At 43.1% G+C, this 12828-nt stretch overlaps 1 protein-coding gene across 7 annotated transcripts in view; it reads left to right on the top strand.

Moving 5' to 3' along the window:
• Nucleotides 1–12828, top strand: part of EXTL3 (exostosin like glycosyltransferase 3) — a 136562-nt gene that overhangs the window by 87888 nt on the left and 35846 nt on the right. For 6 of the 7 annotated variants that reach the window (XM_033229554.1, XM_033229544.1, XM_033229565.1 and 3 more), the window contains exons 2-3: nucleotides 7629–7720; nucleotides 9759–12379. In XM_033229554.1, coding sequence (XP_033085445.1) covers nucleotides 10232–12379 — 2148 coding nt within the window. In that variant the 5' untranslated portion in view covers nucleotides 7629–7720; nucleotides 9759–10231. The remainder of the gene's footprint in view (nucleotides 1–7628; nucleotides 7721–9758; nucleotides 12380–12828) is intronic. The other variant, XM_033229587.1, reaches the window with a different exon arrangement.

Genomic DNA, 12828 nt, shown 5'->3' on the forward strand with positions numbered 1-12828 from the left:
ATATATTTTATATAGATGATAAAGAATAATGAGGTGATTGCATCTTTATATACAAATCTTGCTCACCTAAAATACATTCCTAGAAAGTGAAATTGCTGAATCAGAGATAAGAAAATTTTGAAGGTTTTTTTCTTACAAATGGCTAATTACTTTTCAGTTTACCTTTTTACTGACACAAGAGTACCTGCCACATTGTGGCAACCAGCATAGTTCAGAGTTGTACTGTACTTTAATCACTTTATTTGAATGTTTTAGTATGAACATTTTGGAAGTTAAGTCTTTTTTCTCACTCATGATTCTTTAAGAATAATTTCTGGGATAGAATTACAGGGAAAGAGGACAGGCACAGTTTCAGTGTTTCTATTACTGCCAACTTGTGCTCCAGAAAGGTGTGCCAATTTGCAATCCCAGCAGCCAAGTGTGGGAATGTTTACCCTGGATCCTGCTTAGCACCAGATATAATTTTACAATTCTTTGATGATTTATTAGTGGAAAATACCACAATATCTTGTTTGAAATGTGCGTTTCTTTGATCGCTAGGAAGGTTAAATATATAAACCTGTTTATCACTTGAACCCTTTTTTGTGTAACTTCTTGTTTATATCCGTTGACCACTGTTGATTGCCTTTTTAAAATTCTGTCATATTGCGCAGGCTTCCCAGTTTTTAATCAAATTTAAGCTTTTTTTCCCTTCTGAATACATAGAATCCTTTGATTCTTATAGAGTCAAACCTGTTGAATATTTCTGGATTTTAATTTTGCTTGGATTCCTGGAAAAGTGGCTATACTTAACTTGAGATGAAATTACATGTATGTTTTCCTTTTCTTGTTACAGTTCATTTATTATAATTAACTCTTGAATGCATCTGGAACTTATTTTTGGATTTGGTTTGTCATGCAGTAATCTGACTTTTTTTTTCCAAGTAGATGTGTCACATTATTTATTGAAAAATGTAATGAGGTGTTTTTTAAAAAAGATTGCAACAAGGTAATATTTTTAATTACAAAAGTAATACATATTGATTGTAAAATGAATTTTTTTTTTTTTTTTTTTGAGGCGGAGTCTCGCTCTGTCGCCTCGACTGGAGTGCAGTGGTCAGATCTCAGCTCACTGCAAGCTCCGCCTCCCGGGTTTACGCCATTCTCCTGCCTCAGCCTCCCGAGTAGCTGGGACTACAGGCGCCCGCCACCTCGCCCGGCTAGTTTTTGTATTTTTTTAGTAGAGACGGGGTTTCACCGTGTTCGCCAGGATGGTCTCGATCTCCTGACCTCGTGATCCGCCCATCTCGGCCTCCCAAAGTGCTGGGATTACAGGCTTGAGCCACCGCGCCCGGCCTGATTGTAAAATGAATTAAGACAAAATGAATCCTCTAAGTAAACAAATGGTAGATAAGTGAGAAGCAGTATACAGGGCTGTAGGTCATACAGACCTGGATTTGTAACTTGGTTGCTGTATTGCATTGAACAAGTTTCCTAGCCTCAGTGATATGCCACTGCTTCATTGGTGAAGTGGGAATGACAGTAATCCCATGTGGCTGATTGAAATGAGATAATATGTGTGAAGTGTGTTATCTAGAGTACTGTGCCTAGCACACTGTAAATATAAATCAGTAGCAATTATGATGAAGCCCTCTTCTCCCCATCTTCCAAGGGTGTGTGGTGCATTGTAGTGCGGACTCTCTGCGTTAGCTAAGGGATGGTGCTGTTTGTCTTCCTTAGCGGTCTTCAATTACATTGATTCAGCTGCCATCAATCTGAATCTCCATTACTATCAGTTCTTCATTAGACCAATGGTTTTGGAGTTAGGGTTGTGTGCTCTGCATTAAAATCACCTGGGAACTTTGTCAAACTGCAGGGGTTTGGCCCCCACACCTAGGAATTCCGATTTAGTTAAAGGAGCTCGGGTCCCCGTTTATTATTTGAAAAAATTCTTAAGTGGTGAATCTGATTTTTACACCTAGTTAAACTGACTGGTAAGACAATACGATTTGGATTTGTGGGACATTAGCAAACTAGTGGGAAGGGAAACAGATAAGGCAATGGCATAATTTTCAAATTGAGGACTTAGCGAGTTGAGACTTCTGGGCTCAGGTTTGTTGCCAAATAGATGACTTAGGGTAATCAATAGTCTCATTTTCCTTTTTAGTATCTATATATTGAGCAGCGGAAGGAATGCGCACCACTTATTGATGAGTTGCTTTTGTATTTTGTGATTTTTCTGCTAGTGGCGTTTGTGGAACACCTCGGGATTTAGAAATCTGCTCTTAAGCCCAAAGAATAACTTGTTTTCCTTTTCTAACAGCCATAAGGGTGGCTCAAACTCCGGTTCTCTGGTTGCATCATAATCTTCACTCTTGAGTCAGTAGGTCAAGGCACAACCAGTTTTTCACACTTCATTTTGTTTTTTAATTGCTGAGGATGTTCTAGTTCCCTTTTTTCATCCAGGCTAAGTTATCCAGTAAGAAACCACTGTGGTCATTGGATTGTGAAAACATAGGGCCTTGGTCTCCTGTAACTTGGGAAGTGTCTATATGTAGTTCTTACAGTTTACTCTTTATCTACAATTAGCTTCCCTGGGAAGTGCCTTTTTTTTTTAAACAGAAGACAAATCAGTGATGGCATTGGGAAATGTGTTTTAGTGCTTATTAACATACTTCCTGACTACATGAACTAGGTACTGTCTTGCCTTGACAGGCTGTTTGTCATGCCTGTACTTAGTAAGGAAATCAGGAAATGATGTTTTTTTGGGTTGTTAGTACTTAAAAACAAAACAGTCCTCTGAAATACTGCTTTCAACGACCTCACTGAAATGGTTTCCTGTGGAGAACTCTCTTGACCTAATTGGAAGAGCTCCTGGTGATGGCAGCAATGGCATCAGCGTGCAGACAGCTCTGTAGAACCCGCACCTGGGTTGTCATGGAGTTCTGCCACTTGATGGGCCCATTTTGACCTAAATGAAAAAGAGAAAATAGTACTATAAGCACAGATATACAGGTGGGTCAAAGGCACACTGGCAAACATATTTTGCTCTAAGTCTGCTATTCTCTTTAGCAGGTAGATACTTTGAATATAGTGTTGACTTTCGGTTTTGGAGGAATATTATGTGTTTCCATTGTAATTATTATTGGTGGTTACAGTGGAGTAGCAGTGATATGAAGAATGTAAAAATACACATGATAGGCATGTGTGTGTGCCTGCTTGCATTGTTACTTGAATTAATATAGACAGTGTAACATAATTAAGGCATTAAAGGTATGAGCCTTACAGTCAGCTTGCTTTGGTTTGAATTCAAGTTTCACCACATAACAAGGGTGACTTATGGCTAATTACCCTCTGTGCTTTGGTTTCCTCATGTACAGAGCAGGAATAACAGTAAACCCACTTCACGAGATTGTTGTGGGGATTAAGTGAGTGTGTTGAGGAATATGTGGTAATAGGTTTAACCCGGCATATAGTGAGCATTCAATACCTGTTAGCTATTATCATAGTTATTTAAGATATTAGAGGCCATTGAAGGTTTCACTGGGAACATCTGGAAAGCGTCTAGCCTCTCTGTTCTCGCCCTGTTCACCCTTCATACCTTCCACGTGGAAGGCATAATAGCCAGATGGAGCAGTGACTCCATTCTTCCCTGTTGCGCCTCCTGTCTCTCCAGGTGAGTGTTTTAGTGTAGTTTAACTTTTTTTCTTTCTTTCGGAGCTGCATTGTAGTCTGATACTTTTCTGCATATAAAATTATACAGGTTTATTAAAAGACACGAAAGAAGACCTAAATAGAGACATATCCCAGATCTGCAATGGGAAGTTTCAATATCAGTGTTTTTGTTTTACAAGGAGAAAAGTCAAGTCCGTAGGATGGTTGTTATATCAACAAACTCTTGAAAGCAAGGCCGTGAGTAATGTTCCTGCTGATAATCGCAGTTTGCTATTGAGATAAGGGATGCGAGAGGAGGAGGGCCCTGGTACTTGGAGGTGGAGGGGCGAGAAGGTGAAGGGGAACACCAGCACGTGCATAGTTCTGGATTGGAACTCTGAGCCCCGACTTCTCAGCCCACTGCTCAGACTCTGGAACAGAGTGATTACATTGTAGCTTTCCAGGGCTACAGCTTGGTTCAGCCCTTCAGTGAATAGCTAGCAGATAGAGACTTCTACTTTGCATTTGTCAGCAAAAATGTCTGATAAGGGAAAAGAGTAAAAGGTAGGACGCTGGCCACAATCTGAATGATAAATCTCTGTATACAACTATTTTAATTTTTTTCCCCCTGGGAGAAGACACTGTCATGATCCCCTTCTAGTCATAGAAGATGTGCTTACTGCCACTGGACCTTTGACGTGTAGATGGCTGTGTTGCTGGCCACTGGAAAAAGGATATCAGGAGGGAGGTGAAGATGGGAAAAGTAAATTTGAGAGTCAGCCAATCGGGGGCTAACCGAAGCTCACTGGCAAGTTCTGGGAGGTGAAGGCAGAGAAGAGGTCGAGGACAAGCCTGCGGGAACAGCTACATTTGGGGAGCAGTGAAAAGGGGTCAGAGAAAGAGAACCAGGAGAGGGCATGGGCAGGAAATGTAAAATGCAGACTGACTTACTATGAGGTGCACAGCATGGGTGAGAATGCAAGACACTTTGATAGAAATGAAGGTGTAAGTGGAGAGACTTTTTAATGCTTCTGGATAGGATTAACTATATTAAAATACTTAAGACTTCCCTACTTAAATGCAATATAATGGGATTCTTTTTATATATTGCTGAATTCTGTCCCTAATATTGTGTTGTTTTTTTGTGTCTATATTCATGAGAGATTTTTTTGTAGTTTTTTTTTTTTTGAGACAGGGTCTTGCTCTGTCACCCAGGTATGATCTCACCTCCCACCTCAGCCTTTCGAGTAGCTGGGACCATGCCTGGCTAATTTAATTTTTTTTTTTTTTTTTTTTTTTTTGGTGGAGATGGTGGGGTCTCACTGTGTTGCCAGGGCTGGTCTCAGGCCATCCTCTCCCCTCAGCCTTCCGGAGTGCTGGGATTATAGATGTGAGCCGCAGTGCCTGGCTTGTGGTGTTCTTTTTTTTTTAGTACTGTCTTTGGCTTTGGTGTCAGGGCAATGCTAGGTTTGTTAAATGAACTGGGAAGTGTTCCTTCCTCTGGAAGAGACAGCGTTTAGTTTTCTTTAAATGTTTAGTAGAATTCTTCAGTGAAATCATCTGGGACTGGAGATTTCTTTTTTGGGATTTTTAAAAGTATGAAGTCAATTTACTTAGTAGTTATAAAATGAATTCAGATTATTCCCTATTGGATGAGTTGTGGTACTTTGTGTTTTCCAAGGAGTTGGTCCCTTTCACTGAAGTGTGTAGAGTTGTTTGTGGCCTGCAGTGACAGTCCCTGTTTCATTCCTGTTATTGGAAATTTGTGTCTTTTCCCTTTTTTCTTTGTCACTCTTGCAGGTTTGTCAAACCAGTGACAAACCTCTTTGTTTTCTTGCTTTTTCTCTTCTGCTTTTCTGTTTTTGATTTTGTTGATTTCTGCTCTTTAGGTTTATTTTGTTTTTTTCTGGGTTCTTGAAGGAGAAGCATAGGTGATTGACTCGAGACTTTTCTTCAATATAAGAATTCATGCATACATTTTCCTCTAAGCACTGTTTTTGCCATGTTCCCTTTTTTTTCCCCCTTCCATCTATGATATCTTACTTAATTTGTGCAGTAACTCTGGCAGTAGGCAGAGATTTTCAGCCTCACTTTACAAAGGAGGAAATGAGCTCAGGGAGATTATGTAACATTCCGAAATTCTCAAGACTGAGCTGCGTCCTGAGCCAGGTAGTCTAGCTGCATGTCCATATGGCCATCCAGCTGCCTCCTGGCTCTGAAGTTCTCTCTCTATAGTTTACAGTGTATTCAATACAATATATTATTTGTTAATGGATTCATTAACGTTATGTTGAGAGCCATGGGGAACACGTTCCGTATGAGGTAGGAGGACTGGGTCCCAGCAAAGCAGAAAGGGAGGATGAGTCAGGGAAGTAGATGGAACACTAAAAAAGCACAGCTTCACGGAAGTCCAGGGGAGAATTGAGAGTTTGTAGGATGAGGAAGTGATCAGGGATGCGATTCATTTATTTAACAAATATTTATAGAGTGTGTACAGTGTGCGGGACACTGGGCTGGGTGCTGGCCACGCAGCAGTGATCCAAGCACAAAGGGTTCCTCCCCTTGAGGATTAGGCTTTGGTGGGGAAGGGAGGGAATTAAGAAATTAAAAGATACTAGGAAGTAAATCAGTGGGTCGGTGCCAGAGAGCATCAGGGAGTAAGAAAGGCAACTTTAAATGGGAATGCCAGGAAAGTTGAGACCTGAAGGATAAGAGTCTGCCAGGTAGAAGCCTGGGGAAAAACATTTCAGACGAAACAGGTGAGAGCGAGAAGCTTGGCATAGTCGAGGAAGTAAGAGGAGGCCAGTGTGGCCGAAGCTGAGAGAGCAAGGGGAACAGTGATGGTAACTGAGATGGGTCTGGGGGGCCTGGCAGTACAGTGGGCAGCCTTGAAAATACTGAGAGGGGAGGCGTGGTCTGACTCGCATTTCAAGATGGTCCTGGTCGCTGTGTGTGGAGTGCATTGTAGGGGCAGAAATGGAGGCCAGCTGGCAAGTTAAGCATGAAATGCTGTGGCAGGTGACGGAGAATGAATTAGACATGTACATTGTATATGGAGTAAAAAATCTGAAGGTGGCTCCTTATCATTATTTCAGTGACATTTATTTCTAGAGGCTGATATATTTATTGTCATTTTCCAGAGAATGACAGAAGCGATTCTGAGGGTATTCTTTTTCTTTTGGCTTGAAATAATTTAATTAGCTGTTTAGGAAGGAATGCGAATGCTATTGGACATGGACGATGCTTTTGCCTGGCTCCAGTAGAAGAGATAGGAATTTAGTGGGGATGCATTCTTTTGAATCACTGTTGAATTATTGGTTTCTGTGAAAATGTTTGTTTCTACTCTCAGCTCTGCTTATATGTAAGTTGGTAGCACTAGAAATATTACACTAAGTATAGTCAGTCTCCAAATGACTTTTTAAAAACCCCTGTTTAGACACTGTATGTAGTATCTTTTTGAATTTTTGGTATGAAAAATTTCAAACCTAGGCAAAAGCAGAGAGCCTGATATAATAAGCCCCCATGGGTACCCATCATTCATTGTCAACAGCAGTCAGCGCACGGCTGATCTTGGGTTCATTTCTACCTGCAAACACTCCCCGCCACCCTCATCCTGTTTGTTTTGAAGCAAATTCCAATAATATTTCATCTGTAAATATCTCAGTATATACTTTCAACAAGTAAGGACTTTTCCATATTTTAGTGTTTGGTTTTATTCCACCTTAGAGCACATAAATAGGTAACGTCTGTCTGGATGGTTTGCCTGCGAGAGTCCCCTTGTATACCACTTGTCGCAGTGTGTTTATTAAAAGTCTACCTTTCCACTTCAAAGAGTCTGTTTGGACAGTAAATTATTCGGTGACCTCATATACATGAGAGACATCTTTTCATAGGGGACAGTAAATAAGTTCTTTAATAGCACTTTCAGTATTGAGTATTTTTCTAATAGCGTGTCACTGTTCTATTTTTGTTTTTGTTTTATTTTTGTTAATCAGGAGAGCAAGCCCTGGAGGTTCACTCTTTCAAGAAATCATGTGCTGAGGTGTAATGCTACACAAGTCAGGAAAGAAGGATCCTGAAACACATGGTGAGGAAGGAATGAGTCAGCTGGATTGCGGTGTTTACACCTTCTTTTCTTTTTCTTCCATTCTGTTGTTTCTTTGTTACAATTTGGTCATAAGTGCAAAGATGGTTCTTTTGAAAGCAAGAGATTTAAACATTTGAATCACAAGGATAATGTAAATTAGAGTATTTGGTCAGCTGCTAATTATCCAAGTTTAGATTATCCAAATACTTAAAACTTTTACTAATTTTATCATCAACTTTAGGTCTGATTTGTCAGGTGTTCTTTCTAATGGACGAAGTAACTCACACCATCATTTCCCTCCTCTCATTCTTTGCTGTTAGCCAATTCTAATACCCTCTTTTCTTTCTTTCTTTTTTTTTTTTTTTTAAGAGATGGAGTTTCACTCTTGTTGCCCAGGCTGGGGTGCGATTGAGCGATCTCTGCTCACTGCAACCTCCGCCTCCTGGGTTCAGGTGATTCTCCTGCCTCAGCCTCCTGAGTAGCTGGAATTACAGTTGCGTGCCACCACACACAGCTAATTTTGTATTTTTAGTAGAAATGGGGTTTCGCCATGTTGGCCAGGCTGGTCTCAAACTCCTGACTTCAGGTGATCTACCCGCCTTGGCCTCCCAAAGTGCTGGGATTACAGGCGTGAGCCACCATGCCCGGCCTAATGTCCCCTTTTTTTTTAGAAATTGTTATTGTATTTTATTGACAGATTAAAATTTAATATCAAATGTTACAATGAAATCACATGTTACTTGAAAAAATGGTAGAATGTTTTAAGAAATCTTTATTCTGAAAAATAATTAAAATTATGTTTATAAAAATGGGAAAAAGGAGAGAAGACTATTAGCACCTTTAATAGTTAAACATCTTTGACAGAGGAGAGGTAGAGGCTAGAAAAAGTGGTTGTGCCTCTGTGAATTCCTACTCATTTTATGCTACATGTACCCTTGTTTGTTTATATCTTATCTCTTAGGCTGAAGGAAGTTCCATGAGGTCAAGGATTATACATCTTAGATTCTCCCACAGTTATATTTAGCATGTCTTAGCCCTGGTAAGAGTATGGTGAATATTTTTTGGAAGAATGAAAAAAGAAACCGGGAATATTCCCTGGCATAGAATATTATGATTTGCTTCCAACTCTGTTGAGTTTGGGGGAAAGCAAGTGGCAAGCCTCTGTAGCCAGTGGCAGTGAAGCTTGGTGAGAGAGCAGGACTGGGAGTGTCGTTGAGGGACTGAGTCGCTTCAAGCATCCTCCCGTCCACTGCACTTTGTGTCACAGCATTGTGGTGCACTGCCGTCTCCATGCACCTATCTCCATTTTAGAAGACTAGGAAACCGAGGTCTGATAGCAAATCTGTCAGCAAAGAATGAGAACGAATGTCTCTCATTTCTAAGTATAGTGTTCTTTCTAAAAGAGCAAGTTACTATTTATATTTTAAGAAAGAGCACATGATGTCTGCTAATGGAAGATAAATGAGAAGCAAACTGGGAAATACATTTTGTCTCAGGATTACTGCATCTACTACTGGATACAGATCAAAAGAGTTCTCTTCAACCCTTTCAACTCTACATTGAACAAATTGAGCTTTTCAGAGCCTTTTTTTGTAAAGTATTTCCAAAGAAGACTTATAGGTTAGGAGTAAACATAAACTACCCAAGTTGGCTAGGAAGGCATTTCTCTTCATCTAAAGATGATGCCCAGGTATGGAACAGATAAGAAAATGAGACCGTGGACATCTTTGTCCTATGAATTTAGTTGGTCATTGTGTTACAGGGCTGTAATGCTGCTCTAGATCCAGTTAAATAAGAAGTGGGGAGGGGTTGTAAACTGCAGCTTTTTGGGGGCACTTATCTATTTATTACCCCAAGTAAAATACCCATACCAAACAACAAACAGCATCTCTACGTTGTCATTGTAATGTTCTTTGAGACACAACCAGTGTTCTAGCCGTTGTTCCATCTAAGATTTAAGCATTTTCTAGAAATGTGTGGTGGTGGGGGTGTTGAACATAATCTCTTCAAGACTGACATGGTTCTCTTTCTTTTGCAGGCCTGATTGTTGGCAAAGGCATTGTAAGAAGCTGGCATTTATTTCTGTTCTAACCCATTACTGTATAACTGTGAATTGACACTATGCATACTTGTTGGTCAGCAAAGCCAAGAAACAAGAGCTATGGCAGTTGAAAAAGTCTGTCTGATTCCAGGGTGTTTTTTCTGGGTTTCATCATCAGGTACTTCCTCCCTTTCGTCGCAGCAAGAATGTGGCTCCTTTTACCGTTTGATAAAGATTAAGGACATGTTCTATGGTCAACAGCGAGAACTTAAAATCTTCTGGAATAGGGTCAGAGACCATTTCAGCTGCAGCTGAGGAAAATGAAATTTCCATTTTATTTGGTGCCTTGTCCAGGGAGCACACTAACTCTTCCGGAAACGCGTCAGTGAAACAGATCGTTTCGTGGAATAGCAACCTATGGTTATGGCGAGTGACCCGACGTGATCTGGGGGGCAGGCTGCAGAGGACTCATGACAGGCTATACCATGCTGCGGAATGGGGGCGCGGGGAACGGAGGTCAGACCTGCATGCTGCGCTGGTCCAACCGCATTCGCCTCACGTGGCTCAGCTTCACGCTCTTTGTCATCCTGGTCTTCTTCCCGCTCATCGCCCACTATTACCTCACCACTCTGGATGAGGCTGATGAGGCAGGCAAGCGGATTTTTGGCCCCCGGGTGGGGAACGAGCTGTGCGAGGTGAAGCACGTGCTGGATCTGTGCCGCATCCGGGAGTCGGTGAGTGAAGAGCTCCTGCAGCTGGAGGCCAAGCGCCAAGAGCTGAACAGCGAGATCGCCAAGCTGAATCTGAAGATCGAAGCCTGTAAGAAGAGCATCGAGAATGCCAAGCAGGACCTGCTCCAGCTGAAGAATGTCATCAGCCAGACCGAGCATTCCTACAAGGAGCTCATGGCCCAGAACCAGCCCAAGCTGTCCCTGCCCATCCGACTGCTCCCAGAGAAGGATGATGCAGGCCTCCCTCCCCCGAAGGCCACTCGGGGCTGCCGGCTGCACAACTGCTTTGATTATTCTCGTTGCCCTCTCACCTCTGGCTTCCCAGTCTATGTCTATGACAGCGACCAGTTTGTCTTTGGCAGCTACCTGGATCCCTTGGTCAAGCAGGCTTTTCAGGCGACAGCACGAGCTAACGTTTATGTTACAGAAAACGCAGACATTGCCTGCCTTTACGTGATACTAGTGGGAGAGATGCAGGAGCCGGTGGTGCTGCGGCCTGCTGAGCTGGAGAAGCAGTTGCATTCCCTGCCACACTGGCGGACAGATGGACACAACCATGTCATCATCAATCTGTCGCGTAAGTCAGATACACAGAACCTCCTATATAACGTCAGTACTGGCCGTGCCATGGTGGCCCAGTCCACCTTCTACGCTGTCCAGTACAGACCTGGCTTTGACTTGGTTGTATCGCCGCTGGTCCATGCCATGTCTGAGCCCAACTTCATGGAAATCCCACCACAGGTGCCGGTGAAGCGGAAATATCTCTTCACCTTCCAGGGCGAGAAGATTGAGTCTCTGAGGTCTAGCCTTCAGGAGGCCCGCTCCTTCGAAGAGGAAATGGAGGGCGACCCTCCTGCTGACTACGATGACCGGATCATTGCCACCCTGAAGGCGGTGCAGGACAGCAAGCTGGATCAGGTCCTGGTGGAATTCACCTGCAAAAACCAGCCCAAACCCAGCCTGCCGACTGAGTGGGCACTGTGTGGGGAGCGGGAGGACCGCTTGGAATTGCTGAAGCTCTCCACCTTCGCCCTCATCATCACCCCTGGGGACCCTCGCTTGGTTATTTCCTCTGGGTGTGCAACACGGCTCTTTGAAGCCCTGGAAGTTGGTGCCGTCCCGGTGGTGCTCGGGGAGCAGGTCCAGCTTCCCTACCAGGACATGCTGCAGTGGAACGAGGCGGCCCTGGTGGTGCCCAAGCCTCGTGTTACCGAGGTTCATTTCCTGCTCAGAAGCCTCTCCGATAGTGACCTCCTGGCTATGAGGCGGCAAGGCCGCTTTCTCTGGGAGACTTACTTCTCCACTGCTGATAGTATTTTTAATACTGTGCTGGCTATGATTAGGACTCGCATCCAGATCGCAGCCGCTCCCATACGGGAAGAGGCGGCAGCTGAGATCCCCCACCGTTCAGGCAAGGCGGCTGGAACCGACCCCAACATGGCTGACAACGGGGACCTGGACCTGGGGCCAGTGGAAACGGAGCCGCCCTACGCCTCACCCAGATACCTCCGCAATTTCACTCTGACTGTCACTGACTTTTACCGCAGCTGGAACTCTGCCCCAGGGCCTTTCCATCTTTTCCCCCACACTCCCTTTGACCCTGTGTTGCCCTCAGAGGCCAAATTCTTGGGCTCAGGGACTGGCTTTCGGCCTATTGGTGGTGGAACTGGGGGTTCTGGCAAGGAGTTTCAGGCAGCGCTTGGAGGCAATGTTCCCCGAGAGCAGTTCACGGTGGTGATGTTGACTTACGAGCGGGAGGAAGTGCTTATGAACTCTTTAGAGAGGCTGAACGGCCTCCCTTACCTGAACAAGGTCGTGGTGGTGTGGAATTCTCCCAAGCTGCCATCAGAGGACCTTCTGTGGCCTGACATTGGCGTCCCCATCATGGTAATAGAAAAACGAACAGTTTCTTTTGGTGCATGAAATAGTGTTTCACTCTTAATCCCTTTTCCATCTTCCTTCACTTTAGCAATCGTGACTTCTAGTAGAGGAGAATACATGCATACTCATGAAAAACCTGTATAGATTCCTTTCTTCCTGAAGGATTTGCTTGCTGCTTTTTCAAGCCTTGGTAGTTCTATTGCTGTTACTCACTTCCTAAATCTAGGATCCCCAAAACCGAAACTGATTGTATATTCAATATACAAAACCTTGTCGGTTATCCCATAGACTTCTTCCGTGTCATAACAAGATGATGATGATAATGATAAGCTACCATTTAGGAAGCACTTAGCATCTAGGCACTATAATAAGCATTTTGTGACGTATCATTATCACTGTTTCTTCAACTTATTCATATGGGAGCTGAGGTTTAGGTTAATGAATTTGCCCAAGAT

The sequence above is a fragment of the Trachypithecus francoisi genome, unplaced genomic scaffold, assembly GCF_009764315.1.
Source record: "Trachypithecus francoisi isolate TF-2019V2 unplaced genomic scaffold, Tfra_2.0 Contig01440, whole genome shotgun sequence".
Taxonomy (NCBI): domain Eukaryota; kingdom Metazoa; phylum Chordata; class Mammalia; order Primates; family Cercopithecidae; genus Trachypithecus; species Trachypithecus francoisi.